General features: G+C 36.4%; 1 protein-coding gene across 4 annotated transcripts in view; it reads right to left on the bottom strand.

The window, feature by feature from the left end:
- Window positions 1-18,595, bottom strand: part of BBS9 (Bardet-Biedl syndrome 9) — a 426,494-nt gene that overhangs the window by 166,931 nt on the left and 240,968 nt on the right. For all 4 annotated transcript variants that reach the window (XM_036897491.2, XM_036897488.2, XM_036897492.2 and 1 more), the window contains one exon: window positions 18,313-18,465. In XM_036897491.2, the coding sequence (XP_036753386.2) occupies window positions 18,313-18,465 (153 nt within the window). The remainder of the gene's footprint in view (window positions 1-18,312; window positions 18,466-18,595) is intronic.

The raw sequence follows: 18,595 nt of genomic DNA, 5'->3' as shown, positions 1-18,595 counted from the left end.
GTAGGCTGCATTTCTGTATTTAATTATTCCCTTATGTATACATAGTGCTTGTATTATACTAAAGGTATATGGGGAACCAAAAGAAAAGGAAAATTTTAAATTCTCCTGTGATCCACTTCTATATGTGCACAACCCAAACTTAGCCTCCTGTAAAATTCTATCTTCTTTTCTAAACTAAAAAATGTGCTAACACGTCTTCTTTTAAGTATATGATGTTCCAAACTATCTAAATGGTAATAATTCAAAGGCATGCCCTAAATCACTTCTCTCTCCCCAAAAATGACAAACAAACAAAAAACATCTTATCATCAAATATTGCCTCTAGCTAGCCTGAAGCTGAAAAGCAATTCAGATATTCTGAGTCAGACTATTTATCTACATGGCTCCCTTAACTTCAAGAGAAACTTCCTAAGTAAGGGTAGTTTCAAGAAGTGATTCAGTGCATTGTCAATCAGTAGAAGCTCTTCACAAATGGAAGAAATCCCCCGCATGGGCAACTTGGTTACCACAGCATCTATGCCTGTGGCTCTAGGTTGTCATAACTTATTTTACCTTGTGTCAACTAAATCAAGTATCAAGTCTTATAGTAATGCTATGTTATTTAACACAGCATACATTTTTTTCTGACTAGGACTTTTAGAGCAAGTGATATTTACTTATTTGGTACCCGCAAAGAATATCATTATGGCAGCAGTAGAGTATCACATGGTGTCTAGCTTTGGAAATTGCTTTCAGTCTATCTTCTAAGGCTAAAACCTTTGTAACAAACTAAAAGAATACATATATGCATATAGATGTGTGTGAAGGTGTGCTCATTCAGTAAAATACCAGCTGTCTAGATCTCAATTATCTAGTAATGACAACCTTGAAACAGTAAGAATTATGAGGGGATAGTAGAGAGACTATGGGGGGAACATGCCTGAACTCCTGGACTGGATTTATAAAGAAGCCTACACCCTAAAACAAATTAATATAAAAGCACTAACAAGAACTCAGGCCCCTGCTTAGCACTCACTCTATTCTTACTTTATGAGTCAAACAAACTTGGTAACTTGTTTGCTAAACCTCTAGAACCAGTCAATTAGGAATCAGCAGGGCTATTACAAATCAGAAAAAGAAAGAACCAGCAATATTACCCCAAAAATTCAACAGAAAGGAATCAGTCAGATTTTACATACCCACATACACAATTTTTTTTTAAAGTAGAGACATGACTTTTAAATAGCTTTTTGTCTAGACCACACTCATTGGAGGGACAAACAATACTTAATGGGCTTTAAATGTTGGAAGACCACCGGCTCAGTCCTCAAACTTGTTTTCTGTTCTATTCCCAGAGATTCTCAAACATCTAATTACACACACCATTGATGTGTCATGACTCACTGTTTGAGAGGTGAAATATTCATTGGATGTGGAAATAGTTAATTTTTATCACCACTCCCCACCCAATGCCTAACAGGGTTTTACACATAAGTAAACATCAAAATGTCTCATAAGGGAATAAATGAATACACAGAAATCATCTAGATAGTGATAGCAAGTCAAGAGAGAAAATCAGCAGGTCAGGTAGAACATCAACATTAAAGGTAGGAGAAGGAACAGTAGCCTGTGAGGAGAGCAAAGAAGAAATGGTCAAAGGAATGGCTATATGATTAAGGAAGCCAGGGAAGACTTCAAAAAGTAGGAATGGACAATAGAGATAAATATAATAGAAAGACCCTGTAATATTGTGACTAAAAAGAAATATTTAATAGATTTGGCAATCAGGAGGTCAAGAGTAATAGTGGCAGAAGCATAAGCCACATGAAAAGTTGATGGATAATTAAAGAAGACACAAATAATTGGAAAGACATCCTACATTCATGGATTGGAAGACTTAATATTGTAAAATGTCTATACTACCCAAAGTGATCTACAGAGTCAATGCATTCCTTATCATAATATCAGTCTTGGGAATCATTTCCTGGATATGATAACAATAGCATAGGTAATAAAAGCAAAAATAGATGAATGGGACTACATCAAACTAAAAAGCTCCTGCACAGGAAATGAAACAATCAAAAGAGGGAAAATGCAACCTACAGAGTGGAAGAAAAAATTTGTAAACCATATATACAATAAAGGACTAATACTCAAAATATGTAAGGAACTTCTACAATTCAATAATAAACACTAGTTAGTATGGCCATTATAGAAAAAGAAAAAAGAAAATAACCGTGTTGGCAAGGAAGTAAACTGGAACCCTTGTACCCTGTAGGCAGGAATGCAAAATTATATAGCCACTATGGAAAACAGTCTAGAAGTTCTTCAAAAGATTAAAAATAGAACTATCATATGATCCAGCTGTCCCACTTCTGAATATTTATCCAGAAGAACTGAAATCAGTATCTCAGAGAGATAGGTCTGCATTCCCATGTTCATTGCAGCTTTATTCATTGTAGCCAAGATTTGGAAACAATCTAAATGTCTGTTGACAGAGGAATGGATAAAGAAAATGTCATGTGTGAGTATGTGTATGCATGTGTGTGTGTTTGTACACAATGTAATATTATTCAGTCATAGAAAAGAAGGAAATTCTGCCATTTGCAACATCATGGATGAACTTTGAGGACATTATGCTTAAGTGAAATAAACCAATCACTGAAGGACAAATATTGCATGATTCCACTTACATGAGGTATAAGGTATATAAATCAATCAAACTCATAAAAGCAGAAAGTAGAATGGTGGGAGGGGTATGGAATGAGGACTTGCTGGACAATGGGTATAGAGTTTCAGTCATGCAAAATGATGAAGTTCTAGAGATCTATTGTGCATACAGTTAACAAAACTATGATGTATAATTAAAATATGTTACTAAAGTAGAGTTATGAAATGGGAAATGAGAGAGCAGAGAAAATAAAAGTAGATAGTTCTTATGAGACGTGTGAAAGGGAAAAAGAAAGGAAGGGCTACATCTAGAAGAGAAACCACAAAGAAAAGATGCAGGACGCAGAAATATGCTGGGATAAACTTCAGCATGTTTATAGGCTGTAGGAAAGAAACTGAGAGAAGAAGAGATCAAAAATACAAAAGCCAGAATAAATAACTAATAAATTAGTATTCAGAAACTAGTGGAAAGTCAAAAGGGTCACATGAAGAACTAATCTTGACAAAGAGGAAGGAACCCTTATACACTGCAGGTAGGAATATGAGAAAACTGAGAAAACAGTTTGTCAATTTCATAAAAAGTTAAACATAAATTTACCATACGACCCTGCAATTCCACTCCTAATAATCTACCAAGAGAAAACAAAACATGTCCACATAAAGAAATGTACATGAATGTTCATAGCAGCATTATTCATTTATTGGTAAAATTGGAAACAATCCAAATGTCTATCAACTGATAAAATCAAAAGTGGTATATCCACGCAATGGAAGACTATTCAGCAATTTTAAAAAGGAACAAACTCCTGACACAAACTACAATATGTTAGGTAAAAGAACCCAGATCCAAAACACTTCATGTTGTATGATTCTATTCATATGAAATATCCAGTTTAAAGGGATAGAAAGCAGATCAGTAGTTTCTTGGTGTTAGGGGGGAACAAAAGGGATTAAGTGTAAATGGGCTCAAGGGAGTTTTTAGGGACAATGGTAATATTCTAAAATTAGATTGTGGTGCTGGTTGTGCAATTCTATAAATTTACTAAAAAATCAATAAATAGTACATTTAGAATGGGTGACTTTTGCAGTATGCAAAGTATATATCAATAAAGCTTTCTTTTTTTCTAGGACAATAGGCTAGCTTGACTGGCATCTAGACTTTGTAGAAGTAGGAGTTAAGATTAGGAGGAGTTGGATTCCACTCTTCAGAGATCTTTGAATGTCAGAGTGAGAAGACTCAACACAATAGGTTAGACAAGAGGAATCCCCTCGGGGTCTTGGAATAGGATAGGACAAAGACAAAAAATTACAGGTAATTACATTCAGAAGATTAGTCCTATCAAATATGTCAGAGAAGTAGTTGACACATTGTATCATAAGGACCAGGACCTGTGGGCTTCCTTGAGCTCCTGACCTCAATTTAGCAAGGCCAATCCTCTTACATAACTTTATCTTGAATAACAAAGGTGGAATAAAAGACAGAGGGAGATGACCCCATGAAACATATCATTTCTATGGAAAAACCATCTCCAAGAATATAGCCTCTGCGCCCATCATTCTAATTGGGAAATCAACTGAATAAGAATTTTAAGTACTGGCCAGAAGCCAGTCCTAGGTGGGGGTAAAGGGAGGCAGAGAATCAATATTTGGGTGGGAGAGGTGGTTGGATTTCCCTGAAATCTAATGTCCTGCTATAAGAGATTTAGAAATCCCATAAAAGGAAATTTAAAAACAACAATATAGAGTAGTCCGTCAGGGAAAATAATGAAATTAAAAATCTTCTGACTTTCCTGTACAACATTCTATAAATGATTCCCAGGTAGAGTGACAATATATTTAATCCACTTAAAGGCCTATGTTCAAAGTTCATTTCTTCTAATTAAATTAAATCGCTTTTACCTATTACTACTTTGTTCCTGGATATACTGTTGGGTCTCACAAAAATGTCTTTTTAACAATACATCACCTCAATTTATCCTTCATTACATTTGGTGCTTTCAAGCAACACTCAGAGTACTATTAGCCCTTTGTACATTAATATATAGAGAAACAATTATCAGGACTGATATAACTGCTCAGCTGTTCACAGATACTCCTATAAAGACTATACATCTTTTTCTTTTGTTAAGAAATATTATAAACTAATCTGTCTAGGCAACTGGCTTTGTTTCCCTTCATTTAAAGAGAGAGAAAGTGGAGGGACAAAAGGAAAGTAGAGAGAAGAATTGTGAGGATTGTTATCATTGTTAATTCACAATTCAAACCATTCAGAACTCCACTTACAGAAAACTAATACAAAAGGACTAATTGTGCTCGATGGGATTAAACAGGAAGACAGATAACATAAATGAAAGAAAACCTCATACAATTACAGATAATTGGAGGCCACTTATATATTCTTCTCTCATCACTGACACAAAAAGATAAGATTTTCATTTCCTTATAATGGGCCCCATTAATAGTTTTACTGTAATATTAGAAACATCTTGCTTCTGAGTATATCTCAAAGGACTAATTTTTTTTTAAGATCAAACAAGAAATAGAATGAAATTTTAGTAGAAGAAGGTACCCCTGATTACTATGGGCTTAGAATGCTTTATATCAAATATTATTGAAATTCTGAATCTGGTAAATTTGCCAAATTAAATCCTGATAATGAATTTACAATTAAGAAGTTGTTCAAACTAACACTAGCAAACAGAAAACTCAAATACTGATTGAAGAACATGCAGATAAAGAAGTATGCATTCAATTTATTTTAAAAAACACATATGCCCCAGGGATGTAAAGCATACCAGATGGATAAGTAGAATGTTTTTTATACACTAATAGGTCTGTTCTCCCCTTGATTTATGTGTAACTCCCATTAATGTCAATTACTGTTACATACCTAAATACAGGGAAGCATAACTCCAGTGTTACAATAATACTTTGTGTTCATATATCCTCTTTGAAAACTAATTCAGTCTCTTAAAGCCCTGTTGCTTAGGTGATTATCATGAGAGTCCACCAAACAAATGCTGACTGGCCAACGACCACACCCCAGACCTGGGGCTAGCACTAGGTGACTCCCAAAGGCCCCATTTGTTTCTGAAATTCTGAACTGATGGAAATTTAAAATTCTAAGTCCCTTTCCCTTACCATTATACAGATACCATAAATTTTATTGAGAATTTTACTAGAAAATAAGCACCAGGCTGGATGTTGCTCAGATAAGTTCTAAGGGGTCCAAAGATGAAAGGGAAAAAGCCAAGGTTCAGAGAGGTTAAGTGACAATCTCAAAGAGCTAGAAAGAGCTGGAACTAGGACTCAAATCTGTTGACACAAGATTTGAGTCTTTTAACAACACCTGAAGGCCTGGTTTATGTGAGTAAAGGTTCCTGGTAGTCACCTAACCATCTAGTACTTCCCACTGCCCTCTATTCACATCCAGTGAGTGAAAATCATTGCATCAGCGATAGTCCTATCATGAGCAAGAATCTTTAAAGTCTAAAAGAAATAAAAAACTCCAGAAAAGAGACATTGCAAGAAACAATATAAAGTTATGAGTTGACAATTACCTGTAGCTAGAACTGTAATGTGCCCTAAGGTAGCCACTAGCCACATGTGGCCATTCAGCATTCGGAATGTGCTGCAAGTGTGAAATAAACCATGCTTTGGAGACTTGTTCTGAAAAAATATATAAATACCACATTAATAATATGTATGTGGTTACATGTTGAAGTGATAGTGGTCTAGATATCTAGGGTCAAATAAAACACATCAAAATTTCACTTATTTCATTTTACTATTTTAATGTGGCTACTAGAAAACTTCAAACTACATATATAGCTCCTATTTGTGGCTTGAGGTATATTGCTGTTAGGCTAGACCTTGCATGGCTATAAAGCCATACACATGCACTGAATGTATCAGCGATGTACTTGCAAGAAACACACTTTAGAGATTGCATGCTTGATTGCATTCCTGCCTGGATGAAGAAAAATTAACCATTTTGAAAGAGCCATGTAGAGGGGGCGGAGCCCACATGGCGGCGTGAGTAGGACAGTGGGAATCTCCTCCCAAAAACATATATACTTTTGAAAATACAACAAACACAACTAGCTCTAAAAGAGAGACCAGAAAACGCAGGACAGTGGCCAGACTGCAGCTACACCAGCGAGAACCCAGCGACTGGTGAAAGGGGTAAGATACAAGCCCCGGCCCGGCGGGACCCGAGCGCCCCTCCCCCCAGCTCCCGGCGGGAGAATAGGCAGAGCGGGAGAGAGACGGAGCACAGGACTGCTGAACACCCAGCCCCAGCCATCCGGGCCACAGCGCAGACACAGTACGTGGATACTGGGGGAACAGGGAGTAAGACCTCTGAGCGGGTGCCGAAGCTGATGCCCCTGTGACAAAGAAAAGCGGGGGCTTTTTGAAAGTCTTAAAGGGACAGGGACTTAACAGCTTGACGGAAACAACCCAGGTCACAGTACAGCAGCTGGAAATTACAGGGAAAACCGGGCGCACTAACCCCCTGGGCAACAGCTCTGAGACCCCTCACGGAGGTAAACAGTCAAGCAGCCCCCCCCATCCACTACCCCACCGGGCGCTGCGAAAGCAGAGAAGCAGCCTGAGACAAATTCCGCCCACAGAAAGGGAAATTTCTCCCTTCTGGCCAGGCAAGACACAAAGACCCACTCTACACGCAATTACCCAACACAAGCCACTAGGGGTCGCAGTTGTCCCAGTAAGGAAAGGCCAGTAGCAAGTGAAAATTTTGGCCCTCCCAGCTGACAGTCAATAGCACCTGTCAACATGAAAAGGCAAAAAAATATGATCCAGACAAGACTAACCCAGACAGCTTTGGCATCTGCTACATCTTCCCCTGAGAAAGAATCTGGGGAGATAGATTTAGCCAGTCTTCCTGAAAAAGAATTCAAAACAAAAGTCATAACCATGCTGATGGACTTGCAGAGAAATATGCAAGAACTAAGGAAGGAGAATTCAGAAATAAAACAAGCTCTGGAAGGACTTCAAAACAGAATGGACGAGATGCAAGAGACCATTAATGGACTAGAAAACAGAGAACAGGAACGCAGAGAAGCTGATGCAGAGAGAGATAAAAGGATCTCCAGGAATGAAAGAATTTTAAGAGAGCTGAGTGACCAAACGAAAAGGAACAATATAAGAATTATAGGTATTCCAGAAGAAGTAGAGAGAGAAAAGGGGATAGAAAATGTCTTTGAAGAAATAATTGCTGAAAACTTCCCCAAACTAGGGGAAGAAATGGCCTCTCAGACCACAGAGGTACACAGAACTCCCATGACAAGGGATCCAAGGAGGGTAACACCAAGACACATAATAATTAAAATGGCAAAGATCAAAGACAAGGACAAAGTATTAAAGGCAGCCAGAGGGAAAAAAAAAAGGTTACCTACAAAGGAAAACCCATCAGGCTATCATCAGACTTCTCAACAGAAACCCTACAGGCCAGAAGAGAATGGCATGACATACTTAATGCAATGAAACAGAAGGGCCTCGAACCAAGACTACTGTATCCAGCACGAATATCATTCATATATGAAGGAGGGATTAAACAATTCCCAGACAAGCAAAAGTTGAGGGAATTTGCCTCCCACAAACCACCTCTACAGGGCATCCTAAAGGGACTGCTCTAGATGGGAGCACTCCTAAAAAGAGCACAGAACAAAACACCCAACATATGAAGAAGGGAGGAGGAGGAACAAGAAGGGAGAGAAATAATCAGACTGTGTTTATAATAGCTCAACAAGCGAGTTAAGTTAGACAGTAAGATAGTAAAGAAGCTAACCCTAAACCTTTGGTAACCACAAACTTAAAGCCTACAATGGCAATAAATTCATACCTTTCAATAATCACCCTAAATGTAAATGGACTGAATGCACCAATCAAAAGACACAGAGTAATAGAATGGATAAAAAAGCAAGATCCATCCATATGCTACTTACAAGAGACTCACCTCAAACCCAAAGACGTGCACAGACTTAAAGTCAAGGGATGGAAAAAGATATTTCAAGCAAACAACAGAGAGAAGAAAGCAGGTGTTGCAATTCTGGTATCAGACAAAACAGACTTCAAAATAAAGAAAGTAACAAATGAAAGAGCCATGTATAGTTCCCCAGTTCAACTGAGGACAGTTTAACCCCAGACTACTGAGGTTAGACTCAGAGCAAGACAACACCCACCCTTCTTCATATATTCAATTCAAGCATATCATTCAGTTACCTGACTGCTCTCTTTTGAGTGAATAGGAATAAATAACACATATATGGAATGATAATCCAAAGTCTTAAACATTCTAGGGACTAAAGAAATGAGTTTATAGGAAATATACAGGACAGAGAAAATAATTCCTTCAGAAAATACCAATGAAGACCAAAAGTTTGTGACCACATCCCATTTTTCAAAAAGTTATTGTTTTTTTTTAATTATGGTAAAATACAGAGAATATAAAATTTACCATCTTAACTATTTTAAGTGTATAGTCCAGTAGTGTTAAATACATTCATATATTGTGAAAAAATCATTTTCATGCTTATCAACTTACAATCAATATTAAGGGAAATTGTTTAAGAATTTAAAATCATCTAAAACAAATGTACACCACTTTCAATTTTTTTATTCCTTCCAAATCTTTGCACATTTCTATTATAGAAACATCTATTCCATTGTGTGAAACTAACCACATACTAATCAGTTTTTTTCCATTATTTGAAATGTTTATTATTCAGTTTTTAAAATAACGAAATGAAATATTATATGAAATGGTAGCACTACAATAAGCATAATCATTTTCTAGCTATGGGTAGCTGATTTACAATTTCTTACAAAAGTGATTAATATTGGAAATGAACAACTTGGTGAATGTGTTTTTTTCCTTTGTGAATTATTTTCTTAGATTAAAAAGTCCAAGAGTAAGATTATGGGATAAAAACATTCAAACTTCAATTTTTTTACCTCTAGCTTTTATTTTACCTTTTTCTTTTAACTTACCACTCCCATTCATCCCCAAACATATGGTTGCAAATTTCTGTGCCCACCTTTCTCAGCTTTTTATTGTCTCTCCTTCAAAGGAGAAAGAACTTCGTAGCCCTTAAGTGGTTATGAGGAAAACAATGCAGCATCGCCACCCCAGCCCTGGCGCCCCCTCAGTCGTCTAGCAACATGCTGCTTTTACTCACCAGTGACACGGAGGCAAGTAGGCCCCTGAGTGGTTTCATCACACATTCTTTTGTGTCATCAGCCAAAACCACGCTCATTAAAAAGTCATGTACCAAAAGGCTCTTAGACTTCTGCGTGACTTAAAATAATTTTTATACATCAATACCCAACAAATAAACAGAATGGAAGGAAATTTTAAGTACAGAAAAAGCAACAAACTCCAAACCACAGGATCTCTGTTTAAAATTATGCCTAATACAATCTCTGTTTTGTAGAGGAGGAAAATCAGCCAAGTGCCTTTCTAGAACATTAATGACTATCAGTCATTACATCACACACATGTCAACTGACACAAACTTTCAGGTTAGTAAACATTTTTCCTCTGCTACAACAGAGGGTTAGTGTCCAAGTGGGGAAAAAATCTCAGTACATAAAAGCATCAAAACACAAGCCAAACCATAGAGTAAGTTTAAATTTCCCCTAGTTCAATACAACTAATGAGTCCTGCCTTGACTAACAAATGTACATGAAAATTTTTTAACATTGAAGAGAACTTATTTTCCAAAACTTTTCTGCCAAGTGCAATAAGCATTAGCATTTGATGGCAAATAAAGTGAACTTCAGTGTAAGTTAACAAATTAACAAAGTTGCCTCTTCTGATACTCAAGGTTCAGATGCAATATATACTTTGGGGCACTCGCCAAAAGGTTTTGCTATCTTTCTGATGGATATATAAATATGATGAATATTAGATGATCATGAATATATCCATGTACACACCATGAATATATAGAAATAGTTTGCATGAATCTCCTTTTTCTTCAACTTGACTAGTTTTGCTAAAGAAAACCTAAGATGTCTATGTCCCACCTGGAAATGATTAAAGTAAAAATGCCACATGATACACTAAAGCATGGACTGTGGAAAATTGCTTAATATCTGTATAACACTGAGCAAACTGCTTAACCCTGCTTGGAGTCTGAAGTCCTGCATCCATACAATGGGAATAAAACTACTACCCTCACAAGGTAATTGTATTATTAAATGAAGTAATAAGTGAGATTTACCTTATATGAAACAGATGCTCAATAAACACGAATTTCCCTTCCCTTCCCTTGTTTCCTTTCTTAGGTTCTCCAAAAATATACTCAGGTGGTTGACAAGTTGGTATTGCACTAACACAAATGAGGAAATGTAGGTTGCTAACTACTGAAAAAAAAAATTCTTGACACGGTTACTTTCTTTCAACACTAGATCTCTACAGCCATATATAAAGGTGAAAGTTCTTTCCAAAAGGAAAACTTTTTGCCAAAATTCTAGACATTCTAGTAAGAGTAAAATTCTAATGTGGGGATGTGAGTTTGGGGATTCCTATCCAATTAAAGATACATAAAATAGGAAATGATATGCAGTTGAAAACAGGACAAAAGTGGTTGGCTGACCCCCTTGTGAACCAAAACTTTCACCTCATAACTCATAACTGCATCTTAAAGCCAGTGGCCCACCTGTTGGAAATCTAAAAAAGAGGCTGCCACCACAATACGTGTAGAGACAACTAATCGCAGGATAATATTCCTAAATAAGATAACCCTTGTCACTTCAGTGTCAGTTAATTGAGATGCCTTTCTTCCTAGTGAGACGCTCTTGAGTTGTCCAGAGGAGCTCTCACAGGTGCCTACTACATCTCTTTTTCTTCATCTTCAGAGCAATTTTTGGGTGGCTTTGGGGGTAATGGTAATAAAGCCATTCTGTCTTTGATTTCTGTTCTGGACTTCCAGTTGTCTTGTTCTACTCATCCGAATCTAGTTAGCAGGGGCCCAGAGCAAAATGAAAATACAGGACCTCTTGTTCAAAAGTATTAAGAATTTTAATATGGCTGCCACAAAGCATTAAACCAAACACAAGGCTCTGTGTGACCGTGCGGGTCACATGCCCATGATACCTGCCCTAGGTCTCCCAAGGTGCCAATCTACAAGGAAACTGGGTAACAGCCCCAGCCCCAAAACAACTGACCATAACTAACACAGTTTCAGACAGTCTTACTAGCCTGAAAACAACACAGATGTTCCATTTGCTTTAAATAAGCAAACCTAATTGACTGTAAGATAAATTATCTTCAGAGTCCATAGACCACAACTGATTATGAATGAATGAGATTTTAATGACAACAAAAATTTAGGTTTGAAAGTCAAAAGTATAGAAAACCTCAGTTCAAGGGTGAGGGAAGGCTGAAAAAAATTGTCTTCTAAAACATTTTACTGATGTAGTATATGTTAAAAGAAGTAGGATAGATTGTAAAAATGTCCACAATTCTCCACTCACCCAGTTAAGAAGCAGAGTCCATTTCTCCACCATTTTGATATGGATTGGCCAAAACCAATGGGGAATTAGAAGTAGGCACAGGAAGAGGCTTGAAGAGTCCTTGTGCACTGGGACCATGTGAACAAGCCCTGCTAGTCTGCTGGGCCAGGAGAAACACGTGCAATCATCCCACCTAACTGTGAGCCAACTGCCAAATGTGTCAGTAAGTACATCCTAGGCCATACAATCCCCAGCTGAGCCAGCGCCTGACCAGAGACACATGTGTGAGCCCAGCTGAGATCAGCAGAGCATGGCCCAGATCAACAGAACTGCACAGCTGATCCAAAGACTCATGAACAATAATGAATTACATTGCTTTAAGCCACTAAGGTTTGGGTGGTTTGCAATACAGTAAAATAGTTAAATGATACAGGTACTATTTTAGTTCAGTAGGAGAAAATTGGGTTATGCAATAAACAGAGGCTGAGACAACTAGTTCACCACTTTTGGCAGGGAGATTAGATTCCCAGTAAATTGCAAGACATTCCAGATGGATTTTTAAAGTATGTATAAGAACGATAACATAAAAATGTTAGAATAAATTACAGTACTCTTGGCATGGGCAAGGCTTTCCTATGCAGAGAAATAAAAGGAAAAAGATAGATTTTACTATGTAAATACATTTTTAATCTTACATGTCAAAAACCACTACAAATAAAAATAAAGGCAAATAACAAATTGGTAAAAATTTGTTTAATCTACAGAGAGACTACATCCCTTTATACTTAAGTATTTTATGCATGATAAAAGGTTGCTACATTTTGTATATCCAAAATACCACACACACACACACACACACACACAAAATAGTGACTACTTGATTGACTATTGGACAAAGGGCATACATATGTACAAGGAAAGGAATACAAATGGCCAATTAACATTTTTTAAATGCTTGACCTCCATGGTAAGCAAAGACAGAAAGAGTAAAACAACAATCAGATTCTTTTCAGTTCAAAATTGTAAAGATCAAAACAATAAGACCTAGAAAATAGACATTTTCATATACTGCTGGTGGAACTACAATTTGGTACATTTCTGCATGGCAGTATGTATGTGTACATGTGTGTATGTGTATGTATGTGTGTGAAGTATTTTTTGTTTGAGCAATTTGCCTTCTAGGAATACATCTATATGAAACAATCGGGGAGTCAGGGAAGATGGCCACTTGACCCCATGACCCTCATACCTCTTTCCTTTTGCTCTCCTTTCTGTAATCAAACACCCAAGGCAGGTATTCTAAAAAAAAATCTTGGGATGCCTCTGAGGATATAGGATCTTCCTGAATCTTAGCTCAGGTCTAGATTTGTGAGGTTACCAGATAGCAAAGTTTCAGAAAGATGATATTTATTATAACCTCTTTTGTCTGAACAATGAATAGCACCACTTTTAAGATGGCATAACTTATTAGTCAAATAAAGATGAAGTATAGCCCCCAGAGTTGTAGTTAACATCTGTTGAGAGTTTTATTATATACTAAGCACTATTCAATGCAATGTACGTATTTACACATTTCAAATTTCAATCCACACAACAACCCATGAAGAAGACACCATTCTACAGGTGGGAAAACTGAGGCTTAGGGTTTTGTTTCTCTTTTTCTAAGTTGCCAAGGTCACAGAGCCAGAACTAGAATACAAGCAGACTCTAGACACAGAGTTCTTAATTATATTAAGATATATCTGATATGTCACTTCAAACCCTAAAGCATTTATTACCATATATTTGAAGGAAACAATGTTGGATGTCTTACTGAAACCTTAGAAGCAGTGGCTTTCCCTAATAGGCCTTGCTGGACCAGAATCAAAGGCATCTAATTGTCATTTGAAGATTAAAGGCCCACTTCACTGGCTCACTGTGTAAGCTGGGGGTACCCAGAGTTTCTGCTACACACCAATGGCACAAATCCTATACTCCCTGCCCTTGATTTACCTAATTCTGTACCTGGTAAACTGACCTTTTGAAGCCTAAATAACAACAATAGCTACTATTATTGAGTGAAGAGCTTATAAGCCAACTGACCTCAGAACCTACAAGTGTAGCATAGCTAACTCTATTACATTAATGAGTAGACTATACAAACTGCCTCACATTACAGCAAACCCAGCAAAGCCTAATCATTCATTTATGAAAGAACTTGGACTTCACTTTCAATTTGTCCTAAGTACTTTATTGGAATTCATAGTAGTTTCTGGACTATCTGGCATCCATAAGACCCCCAAACTTCCTCCAGTTCTATATTTTGATATCCTATTCTAGCTGCTCAATGGGTGTGTTTTATGAAATAAATTTTGCCTTCCAAGAGGAAGAACTCAGCAATTATGTAAATAGGAAGTGAAGAAAATCAAACTTTTCATGCTTCCGGACATATTTTAATACTGAAAAAGCCCAGTTAATTCTCATGTCACTTAGAATATGATGGGATTCAATCTCAACAATGTCTATCTGTTTGGAGGTATTTTAACAGATGATTATTTCATATTTAACTCTGGCACACAGATACTCACAGAAAAAGAACAGATGAGGTTTTCTTGGTCAAGAATTTGCAGCTATAAAACATTCTGAACTAAGACAGTTTACCTGAGTCCTCCAGCTATATTATTTAGGAAGAGAGATGAGAGTTTCCATTTATAGTGGCTTTTGAGGATTTTAGAATAAATTATTGCAATGACTCATAAGCTTGAACTGAAAGAATTCTCTGCTGCTCTGTTCTTTGTAGTGCTGCCCTTATCAAAGACATACAGTTTCAATAAATCATCTTAGTGGTAATAAAGCATTCATTCATAGAACAAATATTTATTAAGCACCTATAGTGTGGCAAGAAACATGTTGCACTGAGAATACAGTGGTGAATATTATCCAAAAAAAGTCCCTGACTCCAGAGTTTGTACAGTATTTTGTTTTAGGAGGATACTGGCTTCTGCTTCTATTTTCACATAAGCCAATTATCACTGCTTCATCAATGGTGACAATATAGCGTCTTCCAGATGCATGGATAAACGGGACAGAGTATAAATCTTTCACTGCACAGTTCAGAGTGCTTATCTCAGTGCTCCTGATGGAAATGAGGTGGCACTAAGATCCACAGAAGGACTAGAGAAAAGCTTCCTGCCCATGAGAAATCAAAGACTCCACACAGGTAGCAGATCAAATTTAAACTGACAAATTAGGAAAATACTTTAAAAACCTAGTGACAGTCATGCAATGGAGTTATGCCATGTAGAGTAAGTTCAGGCTCTAGCACAGCTCATTATTTCACAGGCTTGGCCCATCTGCCAAGCAAATCATGCCCCTGACCCAGGAAAAGTATAAAGATAAGAAACTTTACACGAAACAGAAGGTAGGCAGGCATGATAGTGAGGTATGTCATACACCTGTTTGGTCACAGTAGAGTTGTCTAAAAGAGATTTTTCTCAGTGTTAGACTCAACATTAAAACTATTATTAAGATCCATCCTTCAATAAACTGTGATTTGTCCATACTACAGAATGTCTGTATTACAAAACACAATGCAACCATCACACATAGAGAATTAGATCTACACATTAATATGGAAAGAACTCATTACATACTGTTAGAAGAAAAAGAAAAAAGAGAAATAGGCTAATACATACAATATGATACTATTTATGGAATTTTTAATATAGAAAACAATATTTCATTTCTGAATGCAAAAAAAAGTCAGAAAAGACACAAAAATGTGTCAAAGTGATTACATTTCCTGGGAGATGCAAAAGAACCATGATGGAGAATTTAACATTATGTGTAATTTGCAATTTTCTTTGGGAAAGTATATTCCTGTATTAACTATGTCAAATAGAGACTAATCAATATCAACAACAATGTGAATATATACATATAATACATTTGAGCAGTAAATTACATTAAAATTAAGTCAAATTCCTTAGAGTTTTCATATTTTCTTTCAAAAGTTTGTTCATTCTCTTTTTCATTCTAAAAATAAATGGAGACTTAAAAATATAGATTCAAGTGAAAACCCATGGTTTTGATCTCCGTAATATTACAAATCATGGAAAAACCCAACTCTGAAGCTAAGTGAAAAAAAAAAAACAACGCCAGCACTATAAATATATAAAAGACAAAGGAAATCTTTCTATACAGAAAATATGGAAAGCATTAAACCAAGCATCCTTATCAAATCCCTCAAAAGACCCCTCAGCCATTGTGTCCACAGAAAGAAACAGCATCACTAAAGGTTTGATTTAGCATATCTTCAGCCCTAAGAATGGCAGGTATGGGAGGAGGCCTAAGAATGAGATAGACAAGTCATCAAAGAGATATGAAGGTGGAGGAGGAAAAAAAGAAAGGAAATGAAAAACAAACCCCCAAAAAGTTAACTGAAGAGAGAACAGAAGTGTGGAACAGAAAGCGCATTAGTGCCTACTGACTTAAGAGTCACATAATTGCACCAGCTCAAAAGAAATTGGCAGAGTGTACCTGTAGAACAATTTAGCAAGCATTTCCACAGACATTATGAAATGGAATCTTTGTAACAACATATAAGTATTTGTCCCGTTTTATGGAAAGAAACTTAAGTTCTGAGAGGGTAAGGGAATTGCCAAAAGCCACACAGTTAATAAGTAACATAACTGGGATCTTTGGACTCCAGGCCCAATGTTCCTTCTAATGCCCTATTGCTGCTATAGACTGTCCGTCATATAGCTAGTAATTTTCAAATAGCCATGAAAAGTTCAAGAAGCAAAGTATTAACAACACATTTATTGAAGCTTACATAGTAAGCTATTTCTCTTTCCTCTAGAGAAGCTAACTGAAAAAAAATCTTCTGTGTCCCTTCAAATAGACAGAATGTGCTAGAAGAGGGCAAGGAGGGCAGGGGAGTGTGGTAATAAAGGGTATGAGGGAGTCTTGTGGCGATGGACCTGTTCAGTATCTTGCATGTGGTGGTGAAAACATGAACATGCAAATGTAAAATTATACAAAACTTGATATGCTACATATGCACAAATGAGTTCAAGTAAAATTATGTAAATCCGAATAAAATCTGTGGATTTTATCAATGCCAATTGATAAGATTGTGACATTATATGTAGTTTGCAAAAAATTATTACTGGAGAAAAGTAGGTAAAGAATAGGTTGAAGAGGATAATGACACACAAACTTCTAAGTACAATATAAATAAGTCCACAGGGATGGAAACTACAGCATAAGGAATATAATCAATAATAGTGTAATAACTTTGTATGGCAACTATACTTACCATCCTGAGCATCTCCTATTGAATCACTATGTTATACTCCTGAACCTTAAATATTATCAACTATACTTCAACTTTAAAAAAAGATACATGATATCTATTATTTTTGTTATAGCTACATGTGAATCAATAACTATCTCAATTTAAAAATTCAATTAAAAAACAGAATATTCACACCACAACACTGATTTTGAAACAGACTAGTGATACTGTATAGATAAATAAGAACACATAGTCATTCAAAGCTGACTTCATTATAGTACAACTGACAGAGGCCTTTTCCATGAAATTAAAAATATCAAAACTACTATTTCAACCCAGAAACAATAATTTTGAATAGTTTTTAGTGACATAATACCTCGAGTGACAGAGTACCCTAGCCATGCAAATGATAAACTATTGGAGGAAGGGAAGAAGCAGGAAGAGGAAAAAGTCTTTTTGAACTGAAACAAAAGGTTGTTTAAAAATTATATTTCAAAACATCAACTGAAATAATACTAATCATGGTATTATTATGTTGACAATTATGGGATGCAACAAGAATCATCTCATAATAACACTAATCATAATAGCTACTATTTATCAAGCACATACTATGTGCCAGGCACTGTGCTGGTTACTTCATGTAAATGACTGAAAATCCTCACAATAACTCTGGGAGGTAAAATGTGGAAACATGGACCTTATGTGATTTACTCAAGGTTACACAGTTAAAAAGTGGCACAGTGTGACTTTAACCTAGGTTTTTCTGGCTCTAAAGCTTGTGTGCTATTTACTGCTCCACAGGAAAGAAATACCTTATCTCAGTATTCTGGTATATAACTCTAAAGTGAGGGAAAAAATTATATCCAGTAATGGAAAACTATCACTGATATCACACTTACCTGCTTGTAAGTTCCATCTAGCAAGGTGTCCAGGTGTTGGAGGGGCACAGGTGTTTTATCTTTGAACCTTGTTAATAGCCGGCGTTGAATGGCCCGAAACTGTACAGCTCTTTCAGATAAGAGTTCTTCTAATTTTTCACCATTTATCCGCAACTGCAATGAAGAATTTCTTAAATTCAGGTTAAATGTGCATGACAAACATGTTTAAAGTAAAGATACAAGGCAATGCCAATACAAGTTGGAAAAAGAATAATGAAGAAATTTAAACATATTATAGAGTTAA

Source organism: Manis pentadactyla, chromosome 7, assembly GCF_030020395.1.
Source record: "Manis pentadactyla isolate mManPen7 chromosome 7, mManPen7.hap1, whole genome shotgun sequence".
Taxonomy (NCBI): Eukaryota; Metazoa; Chordata; class Mammalia; order Pholidota; family Manidae; genus Manis; species Manis pentadactyla.
This window is presented reverse-complemented; position numbering and strand designations above follow the sequence as displayed.